This window comes from Mobula hypostoma, chromosome 20 (genome assembly GCF_963921235.1).
Source record: "Mobula hypostoma chromosome 20, sMobHyp1.1, whole genome shotgun sequence".
Classification (NCBI taxonomy): domain Eukaryota; kingdom Metazoa; phylum Chordata; class Chondrichthyes; order Myliobatiformes; family Myliobatidae; genus Mobula; species Mobula hypostoma.
In genome coordinates, this window is record NC_086116.1 from 57,382,722 (window position 1) to 57,409,661 (window position 26,940).

The 26,940-nt window shown below is 50.3% G+C and overlaps 1 protein-coding gene across 1 annotated transcript in view; it reads left to right on the forward strand.

Annotated features, from left to right (window-relative positions):
- Nucleotides 1-1,091: 1,091 nt before the first annotated feature.
- The window catches only part of tspan33a (tetraspanin 33a), a 49,786-nt gene continuing 23,937 nt past the window's right edge, over nucleotides 1,092-26,940 (forward strand). Inside the window, exons 1-4 of the mRNA XM_063072994.1 lie at nucleotides 1,092-1,402; nucleotides 20,782-20,839; nucleotides 22,716-22,843; nucleotides 24,313-24,387. Of these exons, the coding sequence (XP_062929064.1) occupies nucleotides 1,313-1,402; nucleotides 20,782-20,839; nucleotides 22,716-22,843; nucleotides 24,313-24,387 (351 nt within the window). The 5' untranslated portion in view covers nucleotides 1,092-1,312. The remainder of the gene's footprint in view (nucleotides 1,403-20,781; nucleotides 20,840-22,715; nucleotides 22,844-24,312; nucleotides 24,388-26,940) is intronic.

The window sequence follows — 26,940 nt, forward strand, 5'->3', positions numbered from 1 at the left end:
ATTGAGGGGTAAATAAGAGGAGGTATCCGCGAGCTGTCGCTGTGCCTCGGCAAGGTGGAAGTCGGTACGCCAGACTACAACAGCACCCCCCATATCGGCGGATTTAATAGTAAGGTTAGGATTAGTGCGGAGGGAGTGGAGAGCAGAGTGTTCGGAAGGAGTGAGGTTGGAATGGGGACAAGGTGCGGTGAAGTCGAGGCGGTTGATGTCCCGTCGGCGGTTGGCAATAAAGAGATCCAGAGCAGGCAGAAGACCAGAGCGGGGTGTCCATGAAGAAGAGGAGGGTTGAAGACGGGAGAAGGGGTCATCGGTGGGGGTGGAAGAATCCTTGCCGAAGAAGTAGGCTTGGAGACGGAGACGGCGGAAGAACAGTTCCGCATCATGGCGAACACGGAACTCGCTGAGGTGTGGGCGAAGGGGGACAAAGGTGAGGCCCTTACTGAGAACAGAGCGTTCTGCCTCAGAGAGTGGAAGGTCGGAGGGGATGGTAAAGACCCGGCACGGATGAGAAGTGGGATCAGAGGGTGGAGGGGGGAGGCTGGGGGTGTCAGTGGAGAGGGGAGGGTTGGGGTGAGGGCCCAGGTTGTAGAGTTATTCCTTTGCCAATCCTTGCATCTCTACTTGCTGGGCGCATCATCAAATAATGTCATCTTTCCACCTTTCCGCAGACGTCCTTTCGGTTCCTTTCCTACGTCTGTTCTCAGTTAACTATTTATTCTTTTCAAATCTAACTTTAAACCTCAAGTCTTATTCCTCTCTTCATAGGTGGGGCCTGACCTACTGACAATTTTGAACGATTTTATTTTCGTTTCATTTTCGGATGTTTTGCCCTTTCCAACTCTTGAACTGCCCGTGTCCGTGTTTCCTCCACACCTGTAACATTCCAACGGGGTCACGCCGTGTCGGCGAGGTGAGGGAACAACCTAACTAGATTACGGTCAGGGCGCAGTGATGGGCACGGACGAAGATCTAATAGGATGCGCGGATAGTCATGAACCGACCAATAAGAAGCGAGAGGCGCCAATGTTTGGACGAGGTCTTGGAGGCGGGACCATAGCCGGCCCCGCCCCCTCCAGGTTGGGTTGACCGGCAGCACCGGCTCGTCAGTTTGGCTTTAATTTGTGGAGGAGACGGGCGGGTAAATTACTGAGTAAAACGGGCGGGTAAATTACCTTGCCGTGAAAGAAGGTGAATGCAAACCTCAGCCCGGTGGAACAGAAGTACGTGGCTTTAATCGGCTTCAATTTCTGCAGCGAAACCTTGAGAGATTCAGTCCGGACCTTGTATTCAGGGGAATCTGTACCAACCAACCATGGCTCGTAGCCGCGCGATGGGGGAAGATTTCACCTTCGTCAACCCCGTGGTTAAATATTTACTATTTTTGTTTAACCTGCTGTTCTGGGTAAGTAATTGCTTATTGTTTTTTTTTGTAAGCTCGCCTGGCATCTATTTTGCTTCCGGTGTCCCGAGGGAAAATGTATGTGGGTCTGCGTGCTCAGTTTTTAGAGTAGGCTGCAAACTTGCAGCTCAGCAACCTGCTATTCTCTTCCCAGTGCAAATATGTTCAGCGAGGAGACTGAAACACATAATCGCCTCGCATCTTTCAACGGCGTCCCTTCAACCACCCGGGGCTTTCCTAGCGACAGAGGCTTTTAAAAAAAAGTTTTTTCTAAAACAGCGTTGGAGGTCCCCCACGATATCGGGGGAAATCGCATTTTTAAAAAGTTTATTATAAACCCATTTGGAATTTTTAAATTTTTTCAGGGAATTCCCGATTCCATTCAAACCTCAAGTGTTGTTGCTTTCAAGAGGCGCGTGTTTCTTTATCTTCGGCCCTCTTGACCACCCTTTGAGCAAAATTCATTGAAGAGCGTTTCTGGAAGATTTGAAACACTCCGACCTCTAAAATTCCCCCCACCCCGGACCGCTACCCAACACAGAAGTGAACAGGACAGTGGGCGCACTTTTCTACCGCTCCAACAAGGAAAGATTGCCAAAATGATTCCAATCCCTTTAGTTCTAGTGGCCCGTTCATTGGACGCCGAATTAACCTGCTTTGTACTAACCACTCAATCGCGCCGTGGCCGCAGTCTGAATTTCTTTTGTCAACCTCTGACCATTCTGGGAACGAGAGATTTGCATTTGTATTTGCATGGACTTGCTTACAGTTTATTCCCTGTATTCGTGAGAGAAATGCAACTGCTGATTTTGCATAGAACAACAGATCTGGGCCAAGACTCTTCATCGGGACTGGAAAGGAAGGGGAAGAAGGTGGGGGGGGGGGGGGAACAAGCTGGTAGGTCACAGGTCATAGGGTATTTAATGTGTCGCCTGAGGAATGGTACCAAGGACAGTACAGTACTACCCTGGGGCTGCAACTGAATATCAACCTGGATTCTGGCAAGTCTCTTGCAGGTCTTAAACCCACAAGGGCGCTGCTCATGAACTTTCTGAATGAAATTTTTAAAAAGTGGTGTGATTCCAATCAGCAGAAACTGGTGCCTGCCCAAGATAGATAGATAGATATACTTTATTGATCGCGAGGGAAATTGGGTCGGAATGTAACTATTTCCAGCGCTAAAAACCCAAATAAAACTCTCTCTACCAACATGTTAGAGGGTGCATTCCTGTGCATTAAAGTTCAAAGTAAATGTATTCTCAAAGTACACCTGTCACTATATACAGCCCTGAGCTTCATTTTCTTTTGACACGCTCAGTAAATTCATAATCGAATCAATGAAAGATTGCGCCAGCTTGGACATTCAACACTGCAAAAGACAAATTGTGCAAATAGGAAAAGGAAGAATAATAACAAACAAGCAATAAATATTGACAACATGAGATGAAGAGTCCTTGAAAGTGAGTCCATAGGTGTGGGAACAGTTCAGTGTTGGGATGAGTGAAGTTGTTCTCTTTGGTTCAAGAGCCTGATGGTGGAGAGGTAATAACTGTTCCTGAACCTGGCGGTGTGAGTACCTTCTTCCTGATGGACGCAGTGAGAAGAGAGCGTGGTCTGGGTTTAGTGGTGCTTCATTCAGCTCACTGTGTGCTCGCTGACCACTGCTACATACAGCTGTCAGTAGCTTCTATATCCCGTCCTTGCATGGCCCTGTATTCCGTGTGGGATGCTGATGGCATGAATATCAATTTCTCCTATTGGTAACTATGTTTCTCTTCTTTCCCCCCCCTTTTCTATTTCCCACTTTGACCCCTAACCTCTTCTTACTTGCCTTTCACTCCCCCCTGGGTTCCCCCCTGTCCTCCTTCCCTTTCTGCTATGGCCCACTCTCCTCCCCTATCAATTATCAGATTCCTTCCTCTCCAGCCCTTGACATTTTCCACCCACCAGGTTTCACCTCTGACCTTCTAGCTCTCCTCCTTCCCCCTTCCCCCACCTTTTTATTCTGGGTTCTTCCCCCTCCCCCTGCCTTCTCAGTCCTGAAGAAGGGTCTCTGCCCGAAACGTTGAGTTCCTTCAGCGTTGCTCTGGATTTCCAGCAGCTACAGACTTTCTAGTGTGTATAAGAAGTTGTATTGTGGCCAGCTGTGCAGTCACATCACTGAGCTGTGCAGCACAGTGAAAGGCCAGTTTCTGCAGGACTTGACTGGATTTACCTTTGACCACATATGGCTGACTTCTGCTCCCTTAGATGACATCACCTGGTGCTTACTCAAAGACACCAAACCTCCCTGGCACCCAATGATTTTTATCCCCTGGCTGATAGATTCCGTAGTTATCCTGTTTCCAACTAAGATCTCATTAACATGTCAGCAGTTGTGTGCTCTTGCTGTGCTGAAGGTATGCCTTCCAGTCTTTAAAAATCACAGAAACAGACTCGAGGCTCTTTAGGGAAGTTTGGGGGTCATGCTAACAAAATGCGACTTTCTTTCCAGCGAATGTCCTCTCCTCTCCACATTGTAAACAGTTAATATCTTCTTATTGTCGGGCTTGTAGTACGTCCCAAAGCTTCGCACAACAATATTGTCTAATCGTTCTCCTGGGCTCGACATCACCCACTGAGTGATGAGAATGGCGAGGGGGGGGATCTGTCAGCTGCAGCTTGGCAGAGGAGAGAAGAGCAATGAAACGTTCCTGGTCTTCTGCTGCTGTAGCCCATCCACTTCAAGGTTTGACATGTTGTGCGCTCAGAGATGCTCTTTTGCACACCACTGTTGTAATGCATGGCTATTTGAGTTATGATTGCCTCCCTGTCAGCTTGAAACAGTCTGGCCATTCTCTGACCTCTCGTTAACAAGACTTTTCACCTACAGAACTGCTGCTCACCTGATGTTCTTGTCTCTCACACCATTCTCTGTGAACACTAGAGACTGTTGCGTATGAAAATCTCAGATTAGCCATTTCTGAGATACTCAAACCGACCACTCAAACCGACCCGTCTGGCACCAACAATCATTCCACGGTCAAAGTCACTTAGATCACATTTCTTCCCCATCCTGATGTTTGGTCTGAATAACAATCGAACCTTCTGACCATGCCTGCATGCTTTTATGCCTTGAATTGCTGCCACATGATTGGCTGATTAGACATTTACATTAATGAGCAGGTGTACCTAATAAAGTGGCCACTGCGTGTTGATGCAGAGAAGAGAGAATATTCGTCACCTGTTTTTGCACGCACAACCAGTGATCTGGGAGTTGATTGAGGTCTGAGTGTTTAGTTCAATGAGTGTGTAAGTGAAGAAAATTGATGGGCACTTGTGGAGCAACTTGAAACCAGGCACCTGTTCAGCACTATTCCTCTGGGGGAGGCCACAATGCTGAAATGTGGAAGTCATGTTTCAGTAGTGGAAAGCTTTGGTTCGAGCCCATTTTAAATATCGTGTTTCGTCAGGGCACCGTAGCTCAGTGAGGAGAGTGCACCAGAGCTGGAAGAGGTTAAGTTGTGAGGGCAGCTCGCATAGATATGGTCTCCAATACCTGAGGTGTTGTTGGTGTTTCTCATTAACCATTTCCTCCAGGTGGCTGAATTCCTATGGGATGGGTAGAACTGACGAATCACTTGTGATCTTGGGAAGATCTTTTGTCAAAGCAAGCACTTTGAAATTCTGGAAGCCTTTCCTGTCGTTAAATAATTCTTCTTCTTGGACCCTTGGTTCCCAGTGGAGCATCGGCCATCGATGTCCTTCTGTCTCCATTGTCCAAAGTCGCTGGGATGGTTGGGGTTCTGTAATCCACTGTACAGGGGAACGGCCTTCACAGCTTCACCAGAGCCCTGTTGGCTGGTCTTGCCGTTTCCACCTCTCGTGATGGGGACACAGGGTTAGATTTTCAGAGGCAATTAAATACGAGGGGTGATTGATAAGTTCATGGCCTAGGTTAGAAGGAGTCAATTTTAGAAAACCTAGCACGTTTGTTTTTCAACATAGTCCCCTCCTACATTTACACACAGTCCAGTGGCTGTGGAGCATACGGATCTTGGACCTCTAGAAAGTGCCCACAGCAGGGGTGATTGATAAGTTTGTGGCCTAAGGTAGGAGATGAGTTATACAGCTCTCGTTACATGCACATGCAGTTCAACTCTGAGTGATTATGCAGAAAGTTTGAAGTTAATAACTCATCAGGGGTGATTAATAAGTTTGTGGCCTAAAGTAGAGGGGATGAGTTATTAACTTCAAACTTTCTGCATAATCACTCAGAGTTGAACTGCACGTGCATGTAACGAGAGCTGTATAACTCATCTCCTTCTACCTTAGGCCACGAACTTATCAATCACCCCTGCTGTGGACACTTTCTGGAGGTCCAAGATCCGTATGCTCCACGATCGCTGGACTTAAGTGTGTAAATGTAGGAGGGGACTATGTTGAAAAATAAATGTGCTTGGTTTTTAAAAATTGACTCCTCCTACCTTGGGCCACGCACTTATCGATCATCCCTCGTGATGGGTTCCAGCCCGATACGTTGACTGATCGTTTCCACGGATGCTGCCTGACCTGCTGAGTTCCTCCAGCGTGTTGTGAGTGTAATTTAGACTGATCATTGGTTAAATTTCAAAATTGCGATAGATTTGTTCTCTTTAGATACAGGCATGGGACAAAGGCAAGGTTGAGGTGTTTAACACTAGTCATAATTTGAGAATAGATGAGCAGTTTCATCTGGCTGACTGAATTTAGGTTCAAAGTTCAAAGTAAATTTATTGCCAGAGTATGGGTAATGTCACCAGATAATACCTCGAGATTCACTTTCTTTCAGGCATTTACAGAAGATAAGAAATACAATATAATTTATAAAAGCACACTCAACAAAGACTGACAAACATCCGATGTGCAAAAGGGAACAAACTGAGCAAATAATAATATGTGAATAAGTAATTAATTAATTCTGAGTTGTAAAAGCCGTAAGTGAGTGTACAGGTTGTGAAGTCAGTTCAATGTTGGGCTGAGTGAAGTTATCCACACTGGTTCAGGAGCTTGACGGCTGAAGGGTAGTAACTGTTCCTGAACCTGCCGGTGTGGGACTTGAGGCTCTTGTTCCTCCCGCCCACTGGTAGAGGCATGGTCTGGATGCTGGGGGTCCTTGGGGATGGGTGGACGCTGCTTTGCAGTGACAGTGTTCGTTGTAAATGAGCTCATTGGTGGGAAGGCTCTGCCTGTGTGGACTGGGATGTGTCCTTTAGCTTTAGTAGACTTGCCCATTCCTGGGCATGTTGTTTTTCCACAGCAGCTTTCAAATCGCATTACTTGACTGATCATTCAGTTTGTTGCAGTATCACGAATTTAAATGTGTGCTAAAGGTCATCGTTTACATTGCCAGCACCAGCTTAATGCTGCTATGCCTACGTCTACTGTTGGCTCAGGAATGGATGGAAACCTAAGGCGGAACAGTGCATCCTCTGTGGGCTGCGAGGGAGGGCTGACATCACCCCCGTGGTTCCTCTCAGGGTACTTGGAGGGTGGGGGTGTGGCATTTGTTTTCCCCCACCCCCATTCAGTGATGGCTCTCTACAGGCTGATTCCTGGGGTGGGGGAGGGGAGAGGGAGAGAGTGAATGTAATCTCCGTTGCATCATGTCCCATCCTTGCCCAGTTTCCAAAGTGTAGTTGACCCTGGCTCACTCTCTGGTTTATGTTGGTTAGATCAGGTTAATTCCCACCGCAGGAGAGCTGGAATGGCTGGAAGCACTTATCCTTAAAGCTTTGAGTGGGAACTTGCTCTCTGAGAAGCAGGATGCTGACGTGTGGGATGTCTCCCTGGATGCGGTGGGGAGTCGTACTGTGGGAATCCGTAGGAGCAGCCTGTGTAAAATCCCTGTATGTGCCAACAGGTGGCCCTTTCCTCTGCGTTCTATGTGGCTGCTGCTGGTTTTTTAATTTGGAGAACAGGACGGCAACCGGCCTTTCCGGCCCAGCGGGCCTGCACCGCCCAGTTACACCATGTGACTAATGACCAAACCAACCTGCGCGTCTGTGGAACGAGGGAAGAGCCCCACGTGGTCACAGGGAGAATGTACAAACTCCGTACAGACAGCAGTGGAGTTGAACTCTGGTCACTGTTGCTGTAATCGCGTCCCACTAACTGCTACGTTACCATGCCACCCTAGGAGGCTGCCTTTCACCTTTAACCCCTTGACCCTGGCTGTATTTGTCTCCCAGTGAAAGGCTGACTGTGTTATTTCTGAATTGCAAGTTCTTGGAGACTGACTTACATTTGGTAGGTCCCAATAAATATTTTCCCCCCCAAAGCCCACCCCTCCCCACAGACAATGAAAGATCTCGACAGTGTTGGGCACATTTGTGTTTTCCTGTTCCCCTCCTCGTGCACTCATAGTCTGCTGTCGGGGCAGGAAGTAAACCTGTGTAGTGTACTGGTTGAAAGTCACTAAGGCTTTGACTATAGGGTGGTAAAGTGCGGCAAGAACTGCATAGCACCGTACTGGTTAAGAAACTCAAGTTGCTTTCAGTTGTGCCGTGTTATTGTTCTGCCTCATTCTTGATTCAAGTTCTGCCGTGGCTGAGTGTCAGTTGGCTTCAGATTATGAGCACAGCACGCTTGGCAGCAGCTTCATTAGTTGCGTTGACTTGTGACACGTTCGGAATAAGAAACGGTGGAAGGCACAAGTGTCAGCCAACGTCACGGGACCTGAGTGCTCACGGAACTGGAGGGAGATGGGGTACAGTCTCGGGGGCAGTTTTATGGTGCATTAAAGAATGAAGAAGAATCTCAGCCTGGAATGTCAACTGTCTATTCCTCTCCATTGATGCTGCCTGACCAGCTGAGTCTCTCCAGCATTTTCTGTGAGTTGCTCTGGATCTCCAGTGTCTGCAGAAGTTCTCATGTTTATTAAAAGATGAAACTATTTTTGTTGGTACTCAGTGAGGTAGGGGTAAACAACTTTGGAGGGATATAATGTAGGGTGCAGCGTAGGAGAGGGAAAGGGAGGGAGCAGGAATGTAGGGGTGATGTAAAATACAGCTCCCATTGTACCTCCACAAGATTATTTTATTTTCCAACTAAATTTGCTTCAGGGTACCTTGCTGTCTGAATCCATTCAGAGTTTTTGGAAGCTTTCCTGATTTCCTGACTGGTGAGCTCAGGAACCTGGATAATGCAGATATCAAATAATCCTGGTATTAATTCAGTGGGCTGCGTTCTCTCGTCATGGGTTCAAATCCCAGCTTGGAGTTTGTAAATCACCCCCAGATCAAAGCCCCTCCTGCACTGGTGAAGGATGAGACACAGATTGCTTGGGTGGATGAACAGGATCTAATAGCAATATCTTGAGAAGAAGGATTGAGTGTGGTGGTTAATCTAATGCCCTCAATTAACCTTACCTTTTAAGAGCAGATCTAGGACCTCATAATCTACCTTGCTATGGGCTTGCATTATATACTGCACTTTCCGTGTAACTGTAACAGTTAACTCTACTTTCCGATGTTGCTTTCCTTTCCCTTGTACTTCCTCAGTGCACTGTTGTAATGAAATGATCTGTAAGGACAGCATGCAAGAGAATTTTTTTTTAAAGTCAAGTTCAAGTTTATTGTCATTCAACAGTACACATGTATACTGCCAAACGAAGCAACATTCCTCCAGACCAAGGTGCACAACACATAAAGTAATATTACCACAAATAAATTAACAAATAATAAAAGTATTCTGGAAGATTGACATTTAGCATCAGGAGCATTTATGACAAAAGTTTTAAAAAGTAAGCAGTAATGTTGCAATAAAAAAACAATCACTCCAGGGGATCTTGCTGTGCTCAAGGTGCTGTGTTTCACTACGCAGTAACAGTGATAAAATTTCAAAAGGCTTTCTTATACTGAGGTGCCTGAGGTTTTGAAAGCACGAGGTCAGTTCCCTTATTTTGATTAAATACCAATTTATCAGCAAGTTTCAAATGGTAGAGGACTGGCTTGGGCCTGCCTAAATGTGTAAGAATGCCAGGAATTTTCTTGGGAACAGGTGTGAACAACCCAGACGTGTAGATCACTGAGCTGGTCTGATTAACCATTAAACCACTGACTCTTTAAACAGGGTAACGCACACAAAATGCTGGAGGAACTCAGCAGGTCGGGCAGCATCTATTGAAATGAATAGATAGTCGACAATTTGGGCTGAGACCCTTCTTCAGGGCTCAAAGCGTTATCTTTTTATTCCTCTTCATAGATGCTGCCTGACTTGCTGAGTTCCTCCAGCAATTTGTGAGTGCTGTCTTGGTTTTCCAGCTCTGCAGAAGCTCTTTATACAGGGTTCTCTGTGGTCTGCCAATGGATGGATTAGCCATGATCAAAACTAAACGGCAAGAGAGGTTCAAGGTGCTGACTGGCCACGAATTCTGAGTGTTTGGTGGGACTACAGACTGACATCGAGGGGTGGCCAGCTCTCCCACTGTTGGGAGAAGATCGGGAGGGAAGTTTCCCTGGGCAGCGAGGCAGTAGTCAGCTCTGGCAGATGCTTCTCGACATGTTAACAAATTCGTAGAATATTGAATGAGTCACACAAGGGGTCTTATTTGCGGCCCTCAAATTAAGGAAGGGCACTGTTACCTGAGTAAACTCCCTGCTTTCCCTGCAAGCTTTGCGTGACTGGTTCAGCACAATCCTTGCTGGATCCGTAGTGCTGGATTGTGCATTACATTTTATCCTTGCCCTTTGCATTCCAGGGAATCCACGCTTGATAGCAATTAAAACCTTTAGCTGCCTTGTCCAAAATGGTTGGGATTGTGCATTAGAATCTGCAATTGTTGCCTGTCAATAATCTGTCAGAGTGCTGTACGTTTGGTTCATTGGCACAGGGCGGTGTTGGGGGAGGTGGGTGGTTGTGCAGAAACAACACAATGAACTGGTTAAACAGGCTGAAGCTTTTCGTGTAGGAATAGTCTCCTCTCCTGCCAGGATGCGACCACACTTGGGTTGGGTGGGGGGCAACACTTTCTATTCCAGCGGTCCCCAACCACCGATCCGCAGGGCATGATGTGCTACCGGGCCGTGAGGAAACGATGTGAGTCAGCTGCGCCTTTCCTCATTCCCTGTCACGCACTGTTGAACTTGAACATAGGGTTGCCAACTGTCCCGTATTTGCAGGGACATCCCGTATATTGGGCTAAATTGGTTTGTCCCATACGGGACCGCCCTTGTCCCATATTTCCCCCGCTAAGGTAGAGACCTTTCATACCAAAATGGCATGAAGTGAAGAAGCAATTACCACTAATCTATATGGGAAAATTTTTTGAGCGTGCCCAGACCCAAAAAAGTAACCAACAGAATAACACATAAAACCTAAAATAACACTAACATATAGAAAAAGCAGGAATGATATGATAAATACAGAGCCTATATAAAGTAGAAATCATGTACCTGTATGTACAATGTAGTCGGGAAGATTAAGCCAAACCCGATTTGTGGAAAAACAAATCGGCACGTCACGCATGCGCACACAGGTGCCCGCGCAAGGCTTCATGGTCATGGTAGTCTTTCTCGGGGTAAACACAAGTGTCCGTATTTGACTGCTACTTTTGTCCCTCATTTGGGAGTGAGAAAGTTGGCAACCCTAACTGTAAAAAAGACATGTTGAGGTGAGTAAACCCTATTTGAACATCCACCACCCCCCCCCCAGATGGCTGGTCGGCAAAAATATTGTCAATATTAAACCAGGCCACGGTGCAAAAAAGGGTTGGGGACCCCGGTTCTATTCTGTCTGGGAAGCCTCCAACCTGATGGAATGAACATCAATTTCTCGAACTTCTGGTAACTGTCCCCCCAACCATTGTCTCCTTATCTCCTTACCTGCCCATCACCTCCCCCTTCCCTTTCTTCCATGGTCCTCTATCCTCTCCTGTCAGACTCCCCCGTCTCCTGCCCTGTATCTCTTCCACCAATCAGCTTCCCAGCTCTTTACCTCACCCCTCCCAGCTTCACCTATCACCTACCACCTTGTACTCTTCTCCCCCCCCGCCCCAACCTTACTCTGACTTCTCAGTCCTGATGAAGGGCCTCGGCCCGAAACGTCGACCGTTTACTCTTTACTCCACAGATGCTGCCTGGCCTGCTGAGCTCCTGCAGCACTTTGTGTGTGTTGCTCTTCCCAGCATGTGATTGCAACCTGTGGCTTGTCATTGACTAGATTGTTTCTTCAGTCACACTGATGACAGCTCAGCCACTCATGAACCCGGGCCAGGCGTCCCTCACGCTGACCGCTCAGCCACTGATGGTCCCAGGCGTCCCTCACACTGACCGTTCAGAACCCGGGCCAGGCATCCCTCACACTGACCGCTGATGAACCCGGGCCAGGCGTCCCTCACGCTGACCGCTCAGAACCCGGGCCAGGCATCCCTCACACTGACCGCTCAGAACCCGGGCCAGGTGTCCCTCACACTGACCGTTCAGCCACCGATGAACCCAGGCCAGGCGTCCCTCACACTGACCGCTCAGCCACTGATGAACCCGGGCCATGCGTCCCTCACGCTGACCGCTCAGCCACTGATGGACCCAGGCGTCCCTCCCACTGACCGCTCAGCCGCTGATGAACCCGGGCCAGGTGTCCCTCACACTGACCACTCAGAACCCGGGCCAGGCGTCCCTCACACTGACCGCTCAGAACCCGGGCCAGGCGTCCCTCACACTGACCGTTCAGACGCTGATGAATCCGGGCCAGGCGTCCCTCACGCTGACCGTTCAGCCGCTGATGAACCCGGGCCAGGCGTCCCTCACACTGACCGCTCAGCCACTGATGAACCCGGGCCATGCGTCCCTCACGCTGACCGCTCAGCCACTGATGGTCCCAGGCGTCCCTCCCACTGACCGCTCAGCCGCTGATGAACCCGGGCCAGGTGTCCCTCCCACTGACCGCTCAGCCGCTGATGAACCCGGGCCAGGTGTCCCTCACACTGACCACTCAGAACCCGGGCCAGGCGTCCCTCACACTGACCGCTCAGCCACTGATGAACCCGGGCCAGGCGTCTCTCACACTGACCACTCAGAACCCGGGCCAGGCATCCCTCACACTGACCGCTCAGAACCCGGGCCAGGCGTCCCTCACACTGACGGTTCAGCCACTGATGAACCCGGGCCAGGCGTCCCTCACACTGACTGTTCAGCCACTGATGAACCCGGTCCAGGCGTCCCTCACACTGACCGTTCAGCCACTGATGAACCCGGTCCAGGCGTCCCTCACACTGACCACTCAGCCGCTGATGAACCCGGTCCAGGCGTCCCTCACACTGACCGTTCAGCCACTGATGAACCCAGCCCAGGCATCCCTCACACTGACCACTCAGCCGCTGATGAACCCGGGCCAGGCGTCCCTCACACTGACCACTCAGAACCCGGGCCAGGCGTCCCTCACACTGACCACTCAGAACCCGGGCCAGGCATCCCTCACACTGACCGTTCAGCCGCTGATGAACCCGGGCCAGGCGCCCCTCACACTGACCACTCAGAACCCGGGCCAGGCTTCCCTCACACTGACCGTTCAGCCGCTGATGAACCCGGGCCAGGCGTCCCTCACACTGACCGCTCAGCCACTGATGAACCCGGGCCAGGCGTCCCTCACACTGACCGCTCAGCCACTGATGAACCCAGCACAGGCGTCCCTCACACTGACCACTCAGAACCCGGGCCAGGCATCCCTCACACTGACCACTCAGAACCCGGGCCAGGCTTCCCTCACACTGACCGTTCAGCCGCTGATGAACCCGGGCCAGGCGTCCCTCACACTGACCGTTCAGCCGCTGATGAACCCGGGCCAGGCGTCCCTCACACTGACCGCTCAGCCACTGATGAACCCAGCCCAGGCGTCCCTCACACTGACCACTCAGAACCCGGGCCAGGCATCCCTCACACTGACCACTCAGAACCCGGGCCAGGCTTCCCTCACACTGACCGTTCAGCCGCTGATGAACCCGGGCCAGGCGTCCCTCACACTGACCGCTCAGCCACTGATGAACCCGGGCCAGGCGTCCCTCACACTGACCACTCAGCCACTGATGAACCCGGGCCAGGCGTCCCTCACACTGACCACTCAGAACCCGGGCCAGGCGTCCCTCACACTGACCGCTCAGCCACTGATGAACCCGGGCCAGGCGTCCCTCACACTGACCACTCAGAACCCGGGCCAGGCGTCCCTCACACTGACCGCTCAGCCACTGATGAAACCGGACCACGCGTCCCTCACACTGACCACTCAGAACCCGGGCCAGGCGTCCCTCACACTGACCGCTCAGCCACTGATGAACCCGGGCCACACGTCCCTCACACTGACCACTCAGAACCCGGGCCAGGCATCCCTCACACTGACCACTCAGAACCCGGGCCAGGCGTCCCTCACACTGACCGTTCAGCCACTGATGAACCCGGGCCAGGCGTCCCTCACGCTGACCGCTCAGCCGCTGATGAACCCGGGCCAGGCGTCCCTCACACTGACCTCTCAGAACCCGGGCCAGGCGTCCCTCACACTGACCGTTCAGCCACTGATGAACCCGGGCCAGGCGTCCCTCACACTGACCGTTCAGCCACTGATGAACCCGGGCCAGGCGTCCCTCACACTGACCGTTCAGCCACTGATGAACCTGGGCCACGCGTCCCTCACACTGACCACTCAGAACCCGGGCCAGGAATCCCTCACACTGACCACTCAGAACCCGGGCCAGGCGTCCCTCACACTGACCGTTCAGCCACTGATGAACCCGGGCCAGGCGTCCCTCACGCTGACCGCTCAGATGCTGATGAACCCGGGCCAGGCGTCCCTCACACTGACCGCTCAGCCGCTGATGAACCCGGGCCAGGCGTCCCTCACACTGACCTCTCAGAACCCGGGCCAGGCGTCCCTCACACTGACCGCTCAGCCACTGATGAACCCGGGCCAGGCGTCCCTCACACTGACCACTCAGAACCCGGGCCAGGCGTCCCTCACACTGACCGTTCAGCCACTGATGAACCCGGGCCAGGCGTCCCTCATGCTGACCGCTCAGAACCCGGGCCAGGCGTCCCTCACACTGACCGCTCAGCCGCTGATGAACCCGGGCCAGGCGTCCCTCACACTGACCACTCAGAACCCGGGCCAGGCATCCCTCACACTGACCACTCAGAACCCGGGCCAGGCGTCCCTCACACTGACCGTTCAGCCACTGATGAACCCGGGCCAGGCGTCCCTCACACTGACCACTCAGAACCCGGGCCAGGCGTCCCTCACACTGACCGCTCAGCCACTGATGAACCCGGGCCAGGCGTCCCTCACACTGACCACTCAGAACCCGGGCCAGGCGTCCCTCACACTGACCGCTCAGCCACTGATGAAACCGGACCACGCGTCCCTCACACTGACCACTCAGAACCCGGGCCAGGCGTCCCTCACACTGACCGCTCAGCCACTGATGAACCCGGGCCACACGTCCCTCACACTGACCACTCAGAACCCGGGCCAGGCATCCCTCACACTGACCACTCAGAACCCGGGCCAGGCGTCCCTCACACTGACCGTTCAGCCACTGATGAACCCGGGCCAGGCGTCCCTCACGCTGACCGCTCAGCCGCTGATGAACCCGGGCCAGGCGTCCCTCACACTGACCTCTCAGAACCCGGGCCAGGCGTCCCTCACACTGACCGCTCAGCCACTGATGAACCCGGGCCAGGCGTCCCTCACACTGACCGCTCAGCCACTGATGAACCCGGGCCACGCATCCCTCACACTGACCACTCAGAACCCGGGCCAGGAATCCCTCACACTGACCACTCAGAACCCGGGCCAGGCGTCCCTCACACTGACCGTTCAGCCACTGATGAACCCGGGCCAGGCGTCCCTCACGCTGACCGCTCAGATGCTGATGAACCCGGGCCAGGCGTCCCTCACACTGACCGCTCAGCCGCTGATGAACCCGGGCCAGGCGTCCCTCACACTGACCTCTCAGAACCCGGGCCAGGCGTCCCTCACACTGACCGCTCAGCCACTGATGAACCCGGGCCAGGCGTCCCTCACACTGACCACTCAGAACCCGGGCCAGGCGTCCCTCACACTGACCGTTCAGCCACTGATGAACCCGGGCCAGGCGTCCCTCACACTGACCGTTCAGCCACTGATGAACCTGGGCCACGCGTCCCTCACACTGACCACTCAGAACCCGGGCCAGGAATCCCTCACACTGACCACTCAGAACCCGGGCCAGGCGTCCCTCACACTGACCGTTCAGCCACTGATGAACCCGGGCCAGGCGTCCCTCACGCTGACCGCTCAGATGCTGATGAACCCGGGCCAGGCGTCCCTCACACTGACCGCTCAGCCGCTGATGAACCCGGGCCAGGCGTCCCTCACACTGACCTCTCAGAACCCGGGCCAGGCGTCCCTCACACTGACCGCTCAGCCACTGATGAACCCGGGCCAGGCGTCCCTCACACTGACCACTCAGAACCCGGGCCAGGCGTCCCTCACACTGACCGTTCAGCCACTGATGAACCCGGGCCAGGCGTCCCTCATGCTGACCGCTCAGAACCCGGGCCAGGCGTCCCTCACACTGACCGCTCAGCCGCTGATGAACCCGGGCCAGGCGTCCCTCACACTGACTGCTCAGCCGCTGATGAACCCGGGCCAGGCGTCCCTCACACTGACCGCTCAGAACCAGGGCCAGGCGTCCCTCACACTGACCACTCAGCCGCTGATGAACCCGGGCCAGGCGTCCCTCACACTGACCACTCAGCCGCTGATGAACCCGGGCCAGGCGTCCCTCACACTGACCACTCAGAACCTGGGCCAGGCGTCCCTCACACTGACCACTCAGAACCCGGGCCAGGCGTCCCTCACACTGACCGCTCAGCCACTGATGAACCCAGCCCAGGCATCCCTCACACTGACCACTCAGAACCCGGGCCAGGCGTCCCTCACACTGACCACTCAGCCGCTGATGAACCCGGGCCAGGCGTCCCTCACACTGACCACTCAGCCGCTGATGAACCCGGGCCAGGCGTCCCTCACACTGACCACTCAGCCGCTGATGAACCCGGGCCAGGCGTCCCTCACACTGACCACTCAGCCGCTGATGAACCCGGGCCAGGCGTCCCTCACACTGACCGTTCAGCCACTGATGAACCCAGCCCAGGCATCCCTCACACTGACCACTCAGAACCCGGGCCAGGCGTCCCTCACACTGACCACTCAGAACCCGGGCCAGGCGTCCCTCACACTGACCACTCAGCCGCTGATGAACCCGGGCCAGGCGTCCCTCACACTGACCACTCAGAACCTGGGCCAGGCGTCCCTCACACTGACCACTCAGAACCCGGGCCAGGCATCCCTCACACTGACCGTTCAGCCACTGATGAACCCGGGCCAGGCGTCCCTCACACTGACCACTCAGAACCCGGGCCAGGCGTCCCTCACACTGACCGTTCAGCCGCTGATGAACCCGGGCCAGGCGTCCTTCACACTGACCGCTCAGAACCCGGGCCAGGCGTCCCTCACACTGACCGCTCAGAACCCGGGCCAGGCGTCCCTCAGGACAGAGTCCTGACAAGATTTTAACTTGGTGGGTACCAGGACTGTTTAGGAACGTCATAGGGTTACAGGCCTGGTGTTTGTGGTATTTCCACTGAGCCAAACAGCAGTTCGTTCTTCCAGGTGGTATTGTCTTCAATTTAACTCCACAAGAAGTTTGTTATAGTTTGATTTTTTTTTCTTTGAGCAAGGGAAGAGGGTATTAGAAGTAAAGCAGTTGAAATGAAAAGTCTGTACTAAAACTTTCTCCAATCCCCTGTTCCACTACTAACATTCTTGGATCCCATGTTCTAAGAGGATCACAGGGTTTTAAGCTAGCTTCGATAGCAGGACCACCTTTGCACCCTCTTAACAACAGCACCCCATTCCCTGCTCTCACTCCTCTGATGCCAGGCTCTCTTTACCAACCGTGATAGGGCAGGAAGGCGGTATGGTTGACGAGACCTGGATCAATTGCACTGGCTGCAGCCTTAACTCCCAGACCATGAGCCAGGCCTCATCCAGAGCTCAGTCAACTGATTGCGTGTTGAAGGGATTTAGAGAGGGTCCAGAGGAGATTTACGAGAATAATCCTGGAAATGAAAGGGTTAACGTAAGAAGAGCCTGGGCCTGTACTGTCTGGAGTTTAGAAGAATGGGGGTGGGGGTGTGGGGTTGTTATTGAAACTTCCCAAATATTGAAAGGCTTAGGCAGAGTGGACATGGAGAGAATGTTTTCAATAGTGGGGGAGTCTAGGACCAGAGGGCACAGTCTTTAAGTACAGAGATGAGGAGAACGTTCTTCAGGCAGAAGGTGCTGAGGCTGTGAATTCATTGCCACAGATGGCTATGGGAGGCCAAGTCATTGGGTGTATTTAAAGTGGAGGTTGAAAGGTTCTTGATTAGTCAGGGCATCAATTGTAATGGGGAGAAGGCAGGTAAATGGGGTTGAGAGGGATAATAAATCGGTCATGATGGAAGGTTAGAGCAGATTTGATGGGCCAAGTGGCCTCATTCAGATCCTTGTCTTATGGAAGCTGCATTTTGTTGATATTCCTCGGTGTCCTGGAGGGAGGGGAAAGGAGACGGGACCCCATGGATGAATGAGTAGAAACTAGGGACTTCAACGAGGAGGGAGGGGAGAAAACCCATCACTGAGTTACTCCAAATTCTTCTGATGTTGCTAATGTCTCAGCGAATTCAGGATCTGTTACTACACCTGAGTGGTTGACTCACTGTGTGGCGTAGCATGTAGCTGAACGAGATCTGATCCTGCTTTAGATTCGGGCCTCAACTGTGGCATTTTACAGGATTAGTGTAGAGCTGGCTGGGGGGTGTGCCTGAACTGCTCTGAGTAGGTGGTGGAAGGAGGAACTCAACCGGGTCGTGGGTTAGAGAGCAGCTGGCCTACAGTTAGGCTTACGTTTCCATTGACTCAGCATCAGAATTGGGTTTATTATTGCTGACATACATTCAGTGGCCACTTTATTAGGTACACCTCATTAATGCAAATAACTAATCAGCCAATCGTGTGGCAGCAACTCAATGCATAAAAAATGCAGACATGGTCATGAGGTTCACTTGTTGTTCAGACCAAACATCATACTGGGGAAGAAATGCGATCAAAGTGGCTCTGACTGTGGAATGATTGTTGGTGCCAGATGGGGTGGTTTGAGTATCTCAGAAACAGCTGATCCCCTGGTATTTTCATGCACAATTGTCTCTGGAGTTTACAGAGAATGATACGAAGAACAAAAACATTCTGTGGGTGAAGATGCCTCATTAATGAGAGAGATCAGAGGAGAATGGCCAGACTGGTTCAAGCTGACAGGAAGGAGACAGTAACTCAAAAAACCATACATTACAACAGTGGTGTACAGAAGGGCATCTCTGAATCAACAACACGTCAAACATTGAAGTGGATGGGCTACAGCAGCAGAAGACCGCAAACATACACTCAGTGGCCACTTTATTTCATTTTTAATGTCTTTTTATTGATACATAATCTTCTACAGCTATAAAATGGTACAAGACTTCAACAAATTGATAGATATACAGTTAATAAAGCTGAAGAAAAACATCAAAAAAGAATAATATATGATGATGAAAAAAATATTTTTTATAAAGAAAAAAAGGAAAAATAGAGAACCCCAACTAACTAAAAGAAAAAAAAACACTAACTACAAGAGAAAGTTTTTTTCCTCCCCCCCCACCCCTTTTTCTATTAGGAACCAACTCCCAGAGCAATCCGTCTTACAATCATCTATATATAGAAAAAAGAAAAATCATCAACCAATCAACCGCCAATTCACATTTATATAAAATAAGATTGGAAGGAAACCAAATAAATTAATTCAAATTAAATGATATATTTGGCAAAAGAACCCCGTCTTCTCTCAAAATCGAATCGAGGATCAAAAGTTCTACTTCTTATTTTTTCCAAACTAAGACATACCGTTACTTGGGAAAACCGTTGAATTAATGTAGGGACAGAGGTATCTTTCCATTTCAATAAAATAGCCCTTCTTGCCAACCATGTAACAACTGCAACTACATGTTGGTCTGAAGATGAAATACCCTGAATGTGATGAGGAACTATTTCAAATAGAACAGTCAATGTATTACGTTGTAAATTAATTTTCAGAGCTTTAGAAATTGTAGAAAATAAAGATTTCCAAAAAGATTTTAATGAAGAACATGACCAGAACATATGTGACAAAATGGCTACTTCAGTTTTACACCTATCACAATAGTTGTCTATGTTTGGAAATATTTTGGATAGTCTCTCCTTTGTTAAATAATAATGGTGAACAATTTTAAATTGAATTAAACAGTGATTGGCACATATCGAAGAAGAATTGACCATTTTCAGAACTTGCAACCAATCTTCACTAACAAAGGTCATATTAAGTTCTCTCTCCCAATCTTGTTTAATCTTTAGTGAGAGGTTATCTTTTTGTAGTAAAAATAAATTATAAATTCTACGATGGAACTTCTCACTAAAGGATTCATATTCAAAATAGTATCCAACAAATCAGATTCTTGCATATATGGAAAATTAGATAAGTATTTTTGTTAAAAATGTCTAACCTAAAGATATTGCAGGAAGTGTGTATGACAGAGTGACTATTTGCTAATTAACTCTTCAAAAGTCATCAATCGACCATCACAAAATAAATCTGCAAAAAAAAAGTCTCGTTATTTCTCCATAAGAGAAAAATGGGGTCGGTTATTGATGGTTTAAATAGAAAATTTCGATATAAAGAGCTAGACAATTTAAATTGTTTAAAATTAAAAAGAGTTGCGAAACTGAAACCAAATCCGTAAGGACTGTTTAATAACAGGGTAGAGATTTAAATTTGGAATTTTAGCAAGTTGTAAAGGTAATGAAGATCCAAATAATGAGGTTAAATGAAATTGTTTGATAGCGTTTAATTCCAAATCAATCCAAGCTGGTTTTTGGCTCTCGTCGAGCCGATATAGCCAAAAACATAATTGTTGAATATTAAGAGCCCAATAATACAGTATACAGTCTTAAATTAGGTAGTGCAAGTCCACCATCTCTTTTAGATTTTTGCAGATGCTACTTATTAATTCTTCGTTTTTTTATTATTCCAAATAAAGGACAAAATAATAGAATCAATTTGATCAAAAAAATTTTTAGTTAAAAGGATAGGTATATTTTGAAAAATATATAAAAATCTAGGTAAAATCATCATTTTCAGGGCATGAATATTAGGTGCAGGAGGTAGCAAACAAGGTGGCCACTAGATGTCGATAATTAGTGCAAGAAGAGAGAGAGCAAAACAGCTCAGCTATGGTTTAACCTTCCTGACGAATGCTGACCTGTTTGTCTTTTTTCTCTAGACTATCTCCTTGGTGATGGTTGCCATCGGTTTGTACGCCAGGGTCATGAAGCATGCTGGTGGGTGGCTGCAAGTTGTTCTGATTTCTCTTGGGGGGCGGGGGGTTGCTGGGAAAAGACCGGCAGAGGTGGGGGATCAAGGTCAGGGGAGGAGTTCATCGGTGGATGTTGAGGGGTAGAATTTAGATATTTTATAGGTCAAGAGGTAGAGCCTTGGGCTTGGCAACTGGATGATGCAGAGACCATAAGGAGCAGAATTGGGCCATTTGGCCCATCAAGTCTGTTCCACCATTTTGTCACGGCTGGTTTATGATCCCTCTTAACCCCATTCCCCTGTCTTTTCCCCGTAACCTTTGTTACCTTTACTAATGAAAAACCTATCAATATCTGCTTTAAATATACCCAATGACTTAACCTCCCCAGCCTCTGTGGCAATAAATTCCTCAGAGTCACATCCTCTGGTGAAAGAAACTCCTCCTTATTTCTGTCCTATTCTGAGGCTGTCCTCTGCTCCTAGACTTGACCACTATTGGAAACGTCTTCTCCAGGTCCACTCTATCTAGCCTTTCAAGAGTGCGAGTAATGGAATGTTGTGGTAGAAGGTTAATTTGGAGGGTGTACTTGGTCTGGAGAGGGGTGGCCAGTTGAAGGTTAAGTCGGACAGTGTACTTGGTCTGGAGAGGGGTGGCCAGTTGAAGGTTAATTTGGAGGGTGTACTTGGTCTGGAGAGGGGTGGCCAGTTGAAGGTTAATTTGGAGGGTGTACTTGGTCTGGATAAGGGTGGCCAGTTGAAGGTTAATTTGGACAGTGTACTTGGTCTGGAGAGGGGTGGCCAGTTGAAGGTTAATTTGGAGGGTGTACTTGGTCTGGAGAGGGGTGGCCAGTTGAAGGTTAATTTGGACAGTGTACTTGGTCTGGAGAGGGGTGGCCAGTTGAAGGTTAATTTGGAGGGTGTACTTGGTCTGGAGAGGGGTGGCCAGTTGAAGGTTAATTTGGAAGGTGTACTTGGTCTGGATAAGGGTGGCCAGTTGAAGGTTAATTTGGAGGGTGTACTTGGTCTGGAGAGGGGTGGCCAGTTGAAGGTTAATTTGGAGGGTGTATTTGGTCTGGAGAGGGGTGGCCAGTTGAAGGTTAATTTGGAGGGTGTACTTGGTCTGGAGAGGGGTGGCCAGTTGAAGGTTAATTTGGAGGGTGTACTTGGTCTGGAGAGGGGTGGCCAGTTGAAGGTTAATTTGGAGGGTGTACTTGGTCTGGATAAGGGTGGCCAGTTGAAGGTTAAGTTGGACAGTGTACTTGGTCTGGAGAGGGGTGGCCAGTTGAAGGTTAATTTGGAGGGTGTACTTGGTCTGGAGAGGGGTGGCCAGTTGAAGGTTAATTTGGAGGGTGTACTTGGTCTGGAGAGGGGTGGCCAGTTGAAGGTTAATTTGGAGGGTGTACTTGGTCTGGAGAGGGGTGGCCAGTTGAAGGTTAATTTGGAGGGTGTACTTGGTCTGGAGAGGGGTGGCCAGTTGAAGGTTAATTTGGACAGTGTACTTGGTCTGGAGAGGGGTGGCCAGTTGAAGGTTAATTTGGAGGGTGTACTTGGTCTGGAGAGGGGTGGCCAGTTGAAGGTTAATTTGGAGGGTGTACTTGGTCTGGAGAGGGGTGGCCAGTTGAAGGTTAATTTGGAGGGTGTACTTGGTCTGGAGAGGGGTGGCCAGTTGAAGGTTAATTTGGAGGGTGTACTTGGTCTGGAGAGGGGTGGCCAGTTGAAGGTTAATTTGGAGGGTGTACTTGGTCTGGAGAGGGGTGGCCAGTTGAAGGTTAATTTGGAGCGTGTACTTGGTCTGGAGAGGGGTGGCCGGTTGAAGGTTAATTTGGAGGGTGTACTTGGTCTGGAGAGGGGTGGCCAGTTGAAAGGGTGATGGGGTTATGACAGAGATACCCTGTTTTGCAGAGGCGGCCATGGCGTATCTTTCTGTGGACCCTGCCATTCTCCTGATCGTGGTGGGCGCTCTGATGTTCCTGATCACGTTCTGTGGGTGCATCGGATCACTACGGGAGAATATCTGCCTCCTGCAAACGGTGAGTAATGCTTTCATGGAGGCTGGGCTGGTGGCTGGGAGAAGCTTCCCTGCCTTCTCTGTTAGAGCAATGACGGTAAAGCCCCGCTCTTTCTGAAGTCAGGACCCTCTCAGTTGGGTTCAGAGTATCTGGACATTCCCGTTGCCTGCCACTTGTGGAGTGACCCTTAAAATAAGATGAGACATGGGAGCGGAGTAGACCATTTGCTCATCTAGTCTGCCCCACCATCTGATCATCGTCCACTTATTTTCCCTTCAGCCCTTCTCCCTGTAACCTTCGACACCCTGGCTAATCAAGTACCTTACAAACTCCGCTGTAAATATCCCCAGTGATTTGGCTTTCCCAGCCGTCTATGGCAATGAATTCCACAGATTCACCACCCTCTGAAATTCCTCATCTCTGTTCGAAAGGGACATCCTTGTATTCTGAGGCTGTGCCCTCTGGTCCTAGACTCCCCCACGTTCACTCTGTCCAGGGCCTTCAGGCCCGTCTAGGGACAGATGTCACCAGAGGTGGAATTTGCCACTGAGAAGTCAGTGGGAGGTTCCCTATATCTGTGCGCCGTACCTGCTTACTGAGGGTGCACCTCGAAAGTTCACCATCTTCATCACAGTCCTGAGCGCCACTCAGCTCCTTTCCAGATCCCTGCAGCTCTCCGGTTTACTCGTCTCACCCAAAACCAGAGGGTGTGCATCCAAAATGAGAGTGGGGGATATTTAAAGGGGGTGTGTGGGGCACCTTATTTCCTCAGAGGAATGCTGCCTGGGACGGGCTGCCGGGGGAGGCAATAGGAGGAGACACAACCGTGGCATTTCAGAGCCTTTGACGCAGGAATACGCAGGGAATGGATGCTGATGGGCTGGTGTACAGGCAGACGAGTTTAATTTGTCATTGTTTGGAACAGACATCATGGGTTAAAGAGCCTATCACTGTGTTGTTCACCGTTGAGCATTAACCACCATGTCTCATCTTCCCCTTGGCTTGAAATCCCCCTCCCCAGATATGCAAACAGTGGCTGTTGCCTGTATAATAGCTGTCATAAAGCAACAAATCTTGTTCACAGAGAAAATTAGACTGACTACTCCCTCCTGTCCGAGGAGCTACACTGTGACGTAGTGGTTAGCAGAATTGCTTAATGATGTCAGTGACCACCGATCAGGGTTTGATTCCTGCCATCGTCTGTAAGGAGGTTGAACGTTCTTCCCGTGACCACGTGGTTTTCTCCGGGTGCTCTGGTTTCCTCCCACAGTCCAAAGACAGACCGGTTACAGTTGGTAATTTGTGGGCTTGTTATGTCAGCGCCGGAAACATGGCATCACTTGTCAGCTGCCTCGGACTGTTGGGGCAGTCCGCAAAGCAGCACATTTCACTGTCTCGATGGACCCGTGACAAATAAAGGTCATCTTTATGTTCTCTGTCCCTCTCCCGCCTCCTCTGTGCTGATCTCGATCTGATGTTTGATTTTCCAGTTCTCTATCTGCCTGACGCTGGTATTTTTGCTGCAGCTGGCCGCTGGGGTTCTGGGCTTCATCTTTTCAGATCAGGTATGATGTTTGTGGAGTAATGTGGGCGGTCAGTGGGGCGGAGGGTGTGGTTATAGTTCTGAGGGCAGAGGGGAGGGATCTGTCTCTGGTGGTTCCTGTTCAGGAAGCAGTGGGTTTAGTTATAAGGGAACGTTGCCTATCACTGGCATACTTTGGTATGTGTTTTATGACAGCAAAGCAAACCGTAAGTAATAATGAGAATAAAGAGGAACAATGTTCATGGACCATTCAGAAATCTGATGGTGGAGGGGAGATGCTGTTTGTGAAATGTTGAGTGTGCATTTTCAGGCTCCTGTACCTCCTCCCTGGTGGTAGTCATGAGCAGAGGGCATGACCCAGACCCCAAGGGTGGATGCGGAGTAGATAGATAGATATACTTTATTGATCCCGAGGGAAATTGGGTTTCATTACAGCCGCACCAACCAAGAATAGAGCATAAATATAGCAATACAAAAACCACAAACAATCAAACAACAAAATGCAAACTATGCCAGATGGAAATAAGTCCAGGACCAGCCTATTGGCTCAGGGTATCTGACCCTCCACGGGAGGAGCTGCAAAGTTCAATGGCCACAGGCAGGAACAATCTCCCGTGCCGCCCAGTGTTGTATCTCGGTGGAAATATGAGTAGTTGAGGCTTGGCCTTGTGAAGATGCCCTCTGGTGGGGAGGCTGATGCCTGTGATGGAAATGGCTGAGTCTGAGTCTGATTAAGCGTGGGCCTTTGCTAAAGGATAAGTTTAATCCAGAGGAACAAACTGTGAAAGATTCCTCCTTTACCCCTGATGTCCTTGTAGTTTAAAAGGTAAATGAATAGGAAGGGTTTAGTGGGATATGGGCCAACTGTGGGCAAATGGGACTAGTTTGGTTGGGAATCCTGGTCAGCATGCACCCGATAGGTGGAAAGGCATGTTTCTGTGCTCTGTGACCCTGGTAGATCAGGGAGTTGGATGTAGCTAACAGGAAGCTGGAATAATTGAGGGGGCTTGAACCTGCGCATCTTTGAGTAACACACATAAAAGTTGCTGGTGAACGCAGCAGGCCAGGCAGCATCTGTAGGAAGAGGTGCAGTCGACGTTTCAGGCCAAGACCCTTCGTCAGGACTAACTGAAGGAAGAGTGAGTAAGGGATTTGAAAGTTGGAGGGGGAGGGGGAGATCCAAAATGATAGGAGAAGACAGGAGGGGGAGGGATGGAGCCAAGAGCTGGACGGGTGATAGGCAAAAGGGGATACGAGAGGATCATGGGACAGGAGGTCCGGGAAGAAAGACCGGGGTGGGGGGGGACCCAGAGGATGGGCAAGGGGTATATTCAGAGGGACAGAGGGAGAAAAAGAAGAGTGAGAGAAAGAATGTGTGTATAAAAATAAATAACGGATGGAGTAAGAGGGGGAGGTGGAGCATTAGCGGAAGTTAGAGAAGTCGATGTTCATGCCATCAGGTTGGAGGCTACCCAGACAGAATATAAGGTGTTGTTCCTCCAACCTGAGTGTGGCTTCATCTTTACAGTAGAGGAGGCCGTGGATAGACCATTCCCATTCTGACATGTCTATCCACGGCCTCCTCTACTGTAAAGATGAAGCCACACTCAGGTTGGAGGAACAACACCTTATATTCCATCTGGGTAGCCTCCAACCTGATGGCATGAACATCGACTTCTCTAACTTCCGCTAATGCCCCACCTACCCCCCCCCGTACCCCATCTCTTACTTATTTTTATACACACATTCTTTCTCTCACTCTCCTTTTTCTCCCTCTGTCCCTCTGAATATACCCCTTGCCCATCCTCTGGGTACCCCCCCCACCGGTCTTTCTTCCCGGACCTCCTGTCCCATGATCTTCTCGTATCCCCTTTTGCCTATCACCTGTCCAGCTCTCGGCTCTATCCCTCCCCCTCCTGTCTTCTCCTATCATTTTGGATCTCCCCCTCCACCCCCAACTTTCAAATCCTTTACTCACTCTTCCTTCAGTTAGTCCTGACAAAGGGTCTCGGCCTGAAATGTCGACTGTACCTCTTCCTAGAGATGCTGCCTGGCCTGCTGCGTTCACCAGCAACTTTTATGTGTGTTGCTTGAATTTCCAGCATCTGCAGAATTCCTGTTGTTTGCATCTTTGAGTGTTTTGGGATGTGGGCTCTGCCAGAGGGGCCACTTCCTGAGGAGGATCTGCTGCCGTCGGTCGCTGTAGTCCTCTAGTCTGCTACGTACAGGTGGAGCTCACGTCACTTTGCAGGCGCTACGGTGCTGAGATGCCAGTGTGAGACATCCCCATTCATCCCAATCAGGTTGCAAAATCTTCAGGGCTCAGTAGCGCATCAGCTGGTGTGGGGCTTTACAGTGCCAGCGATTAGGGTTTAATTGCTACTTCTGTCAGTGGAGATCCCTCCAAACCTCCCCCACCTTATTTATTGGGCCTCTGCCCCCTTCCCTCTTCAGTCTTGACGAAGGGTTCTGGCCCAAAACGTCGACTGATCGTTTCCACGGATGCTGCCTGACCTGCTGAGCTCCTCCAGCGTGTTGTGAGTGTTGCTTTGATCCCAGCATCTGCAGATTATTT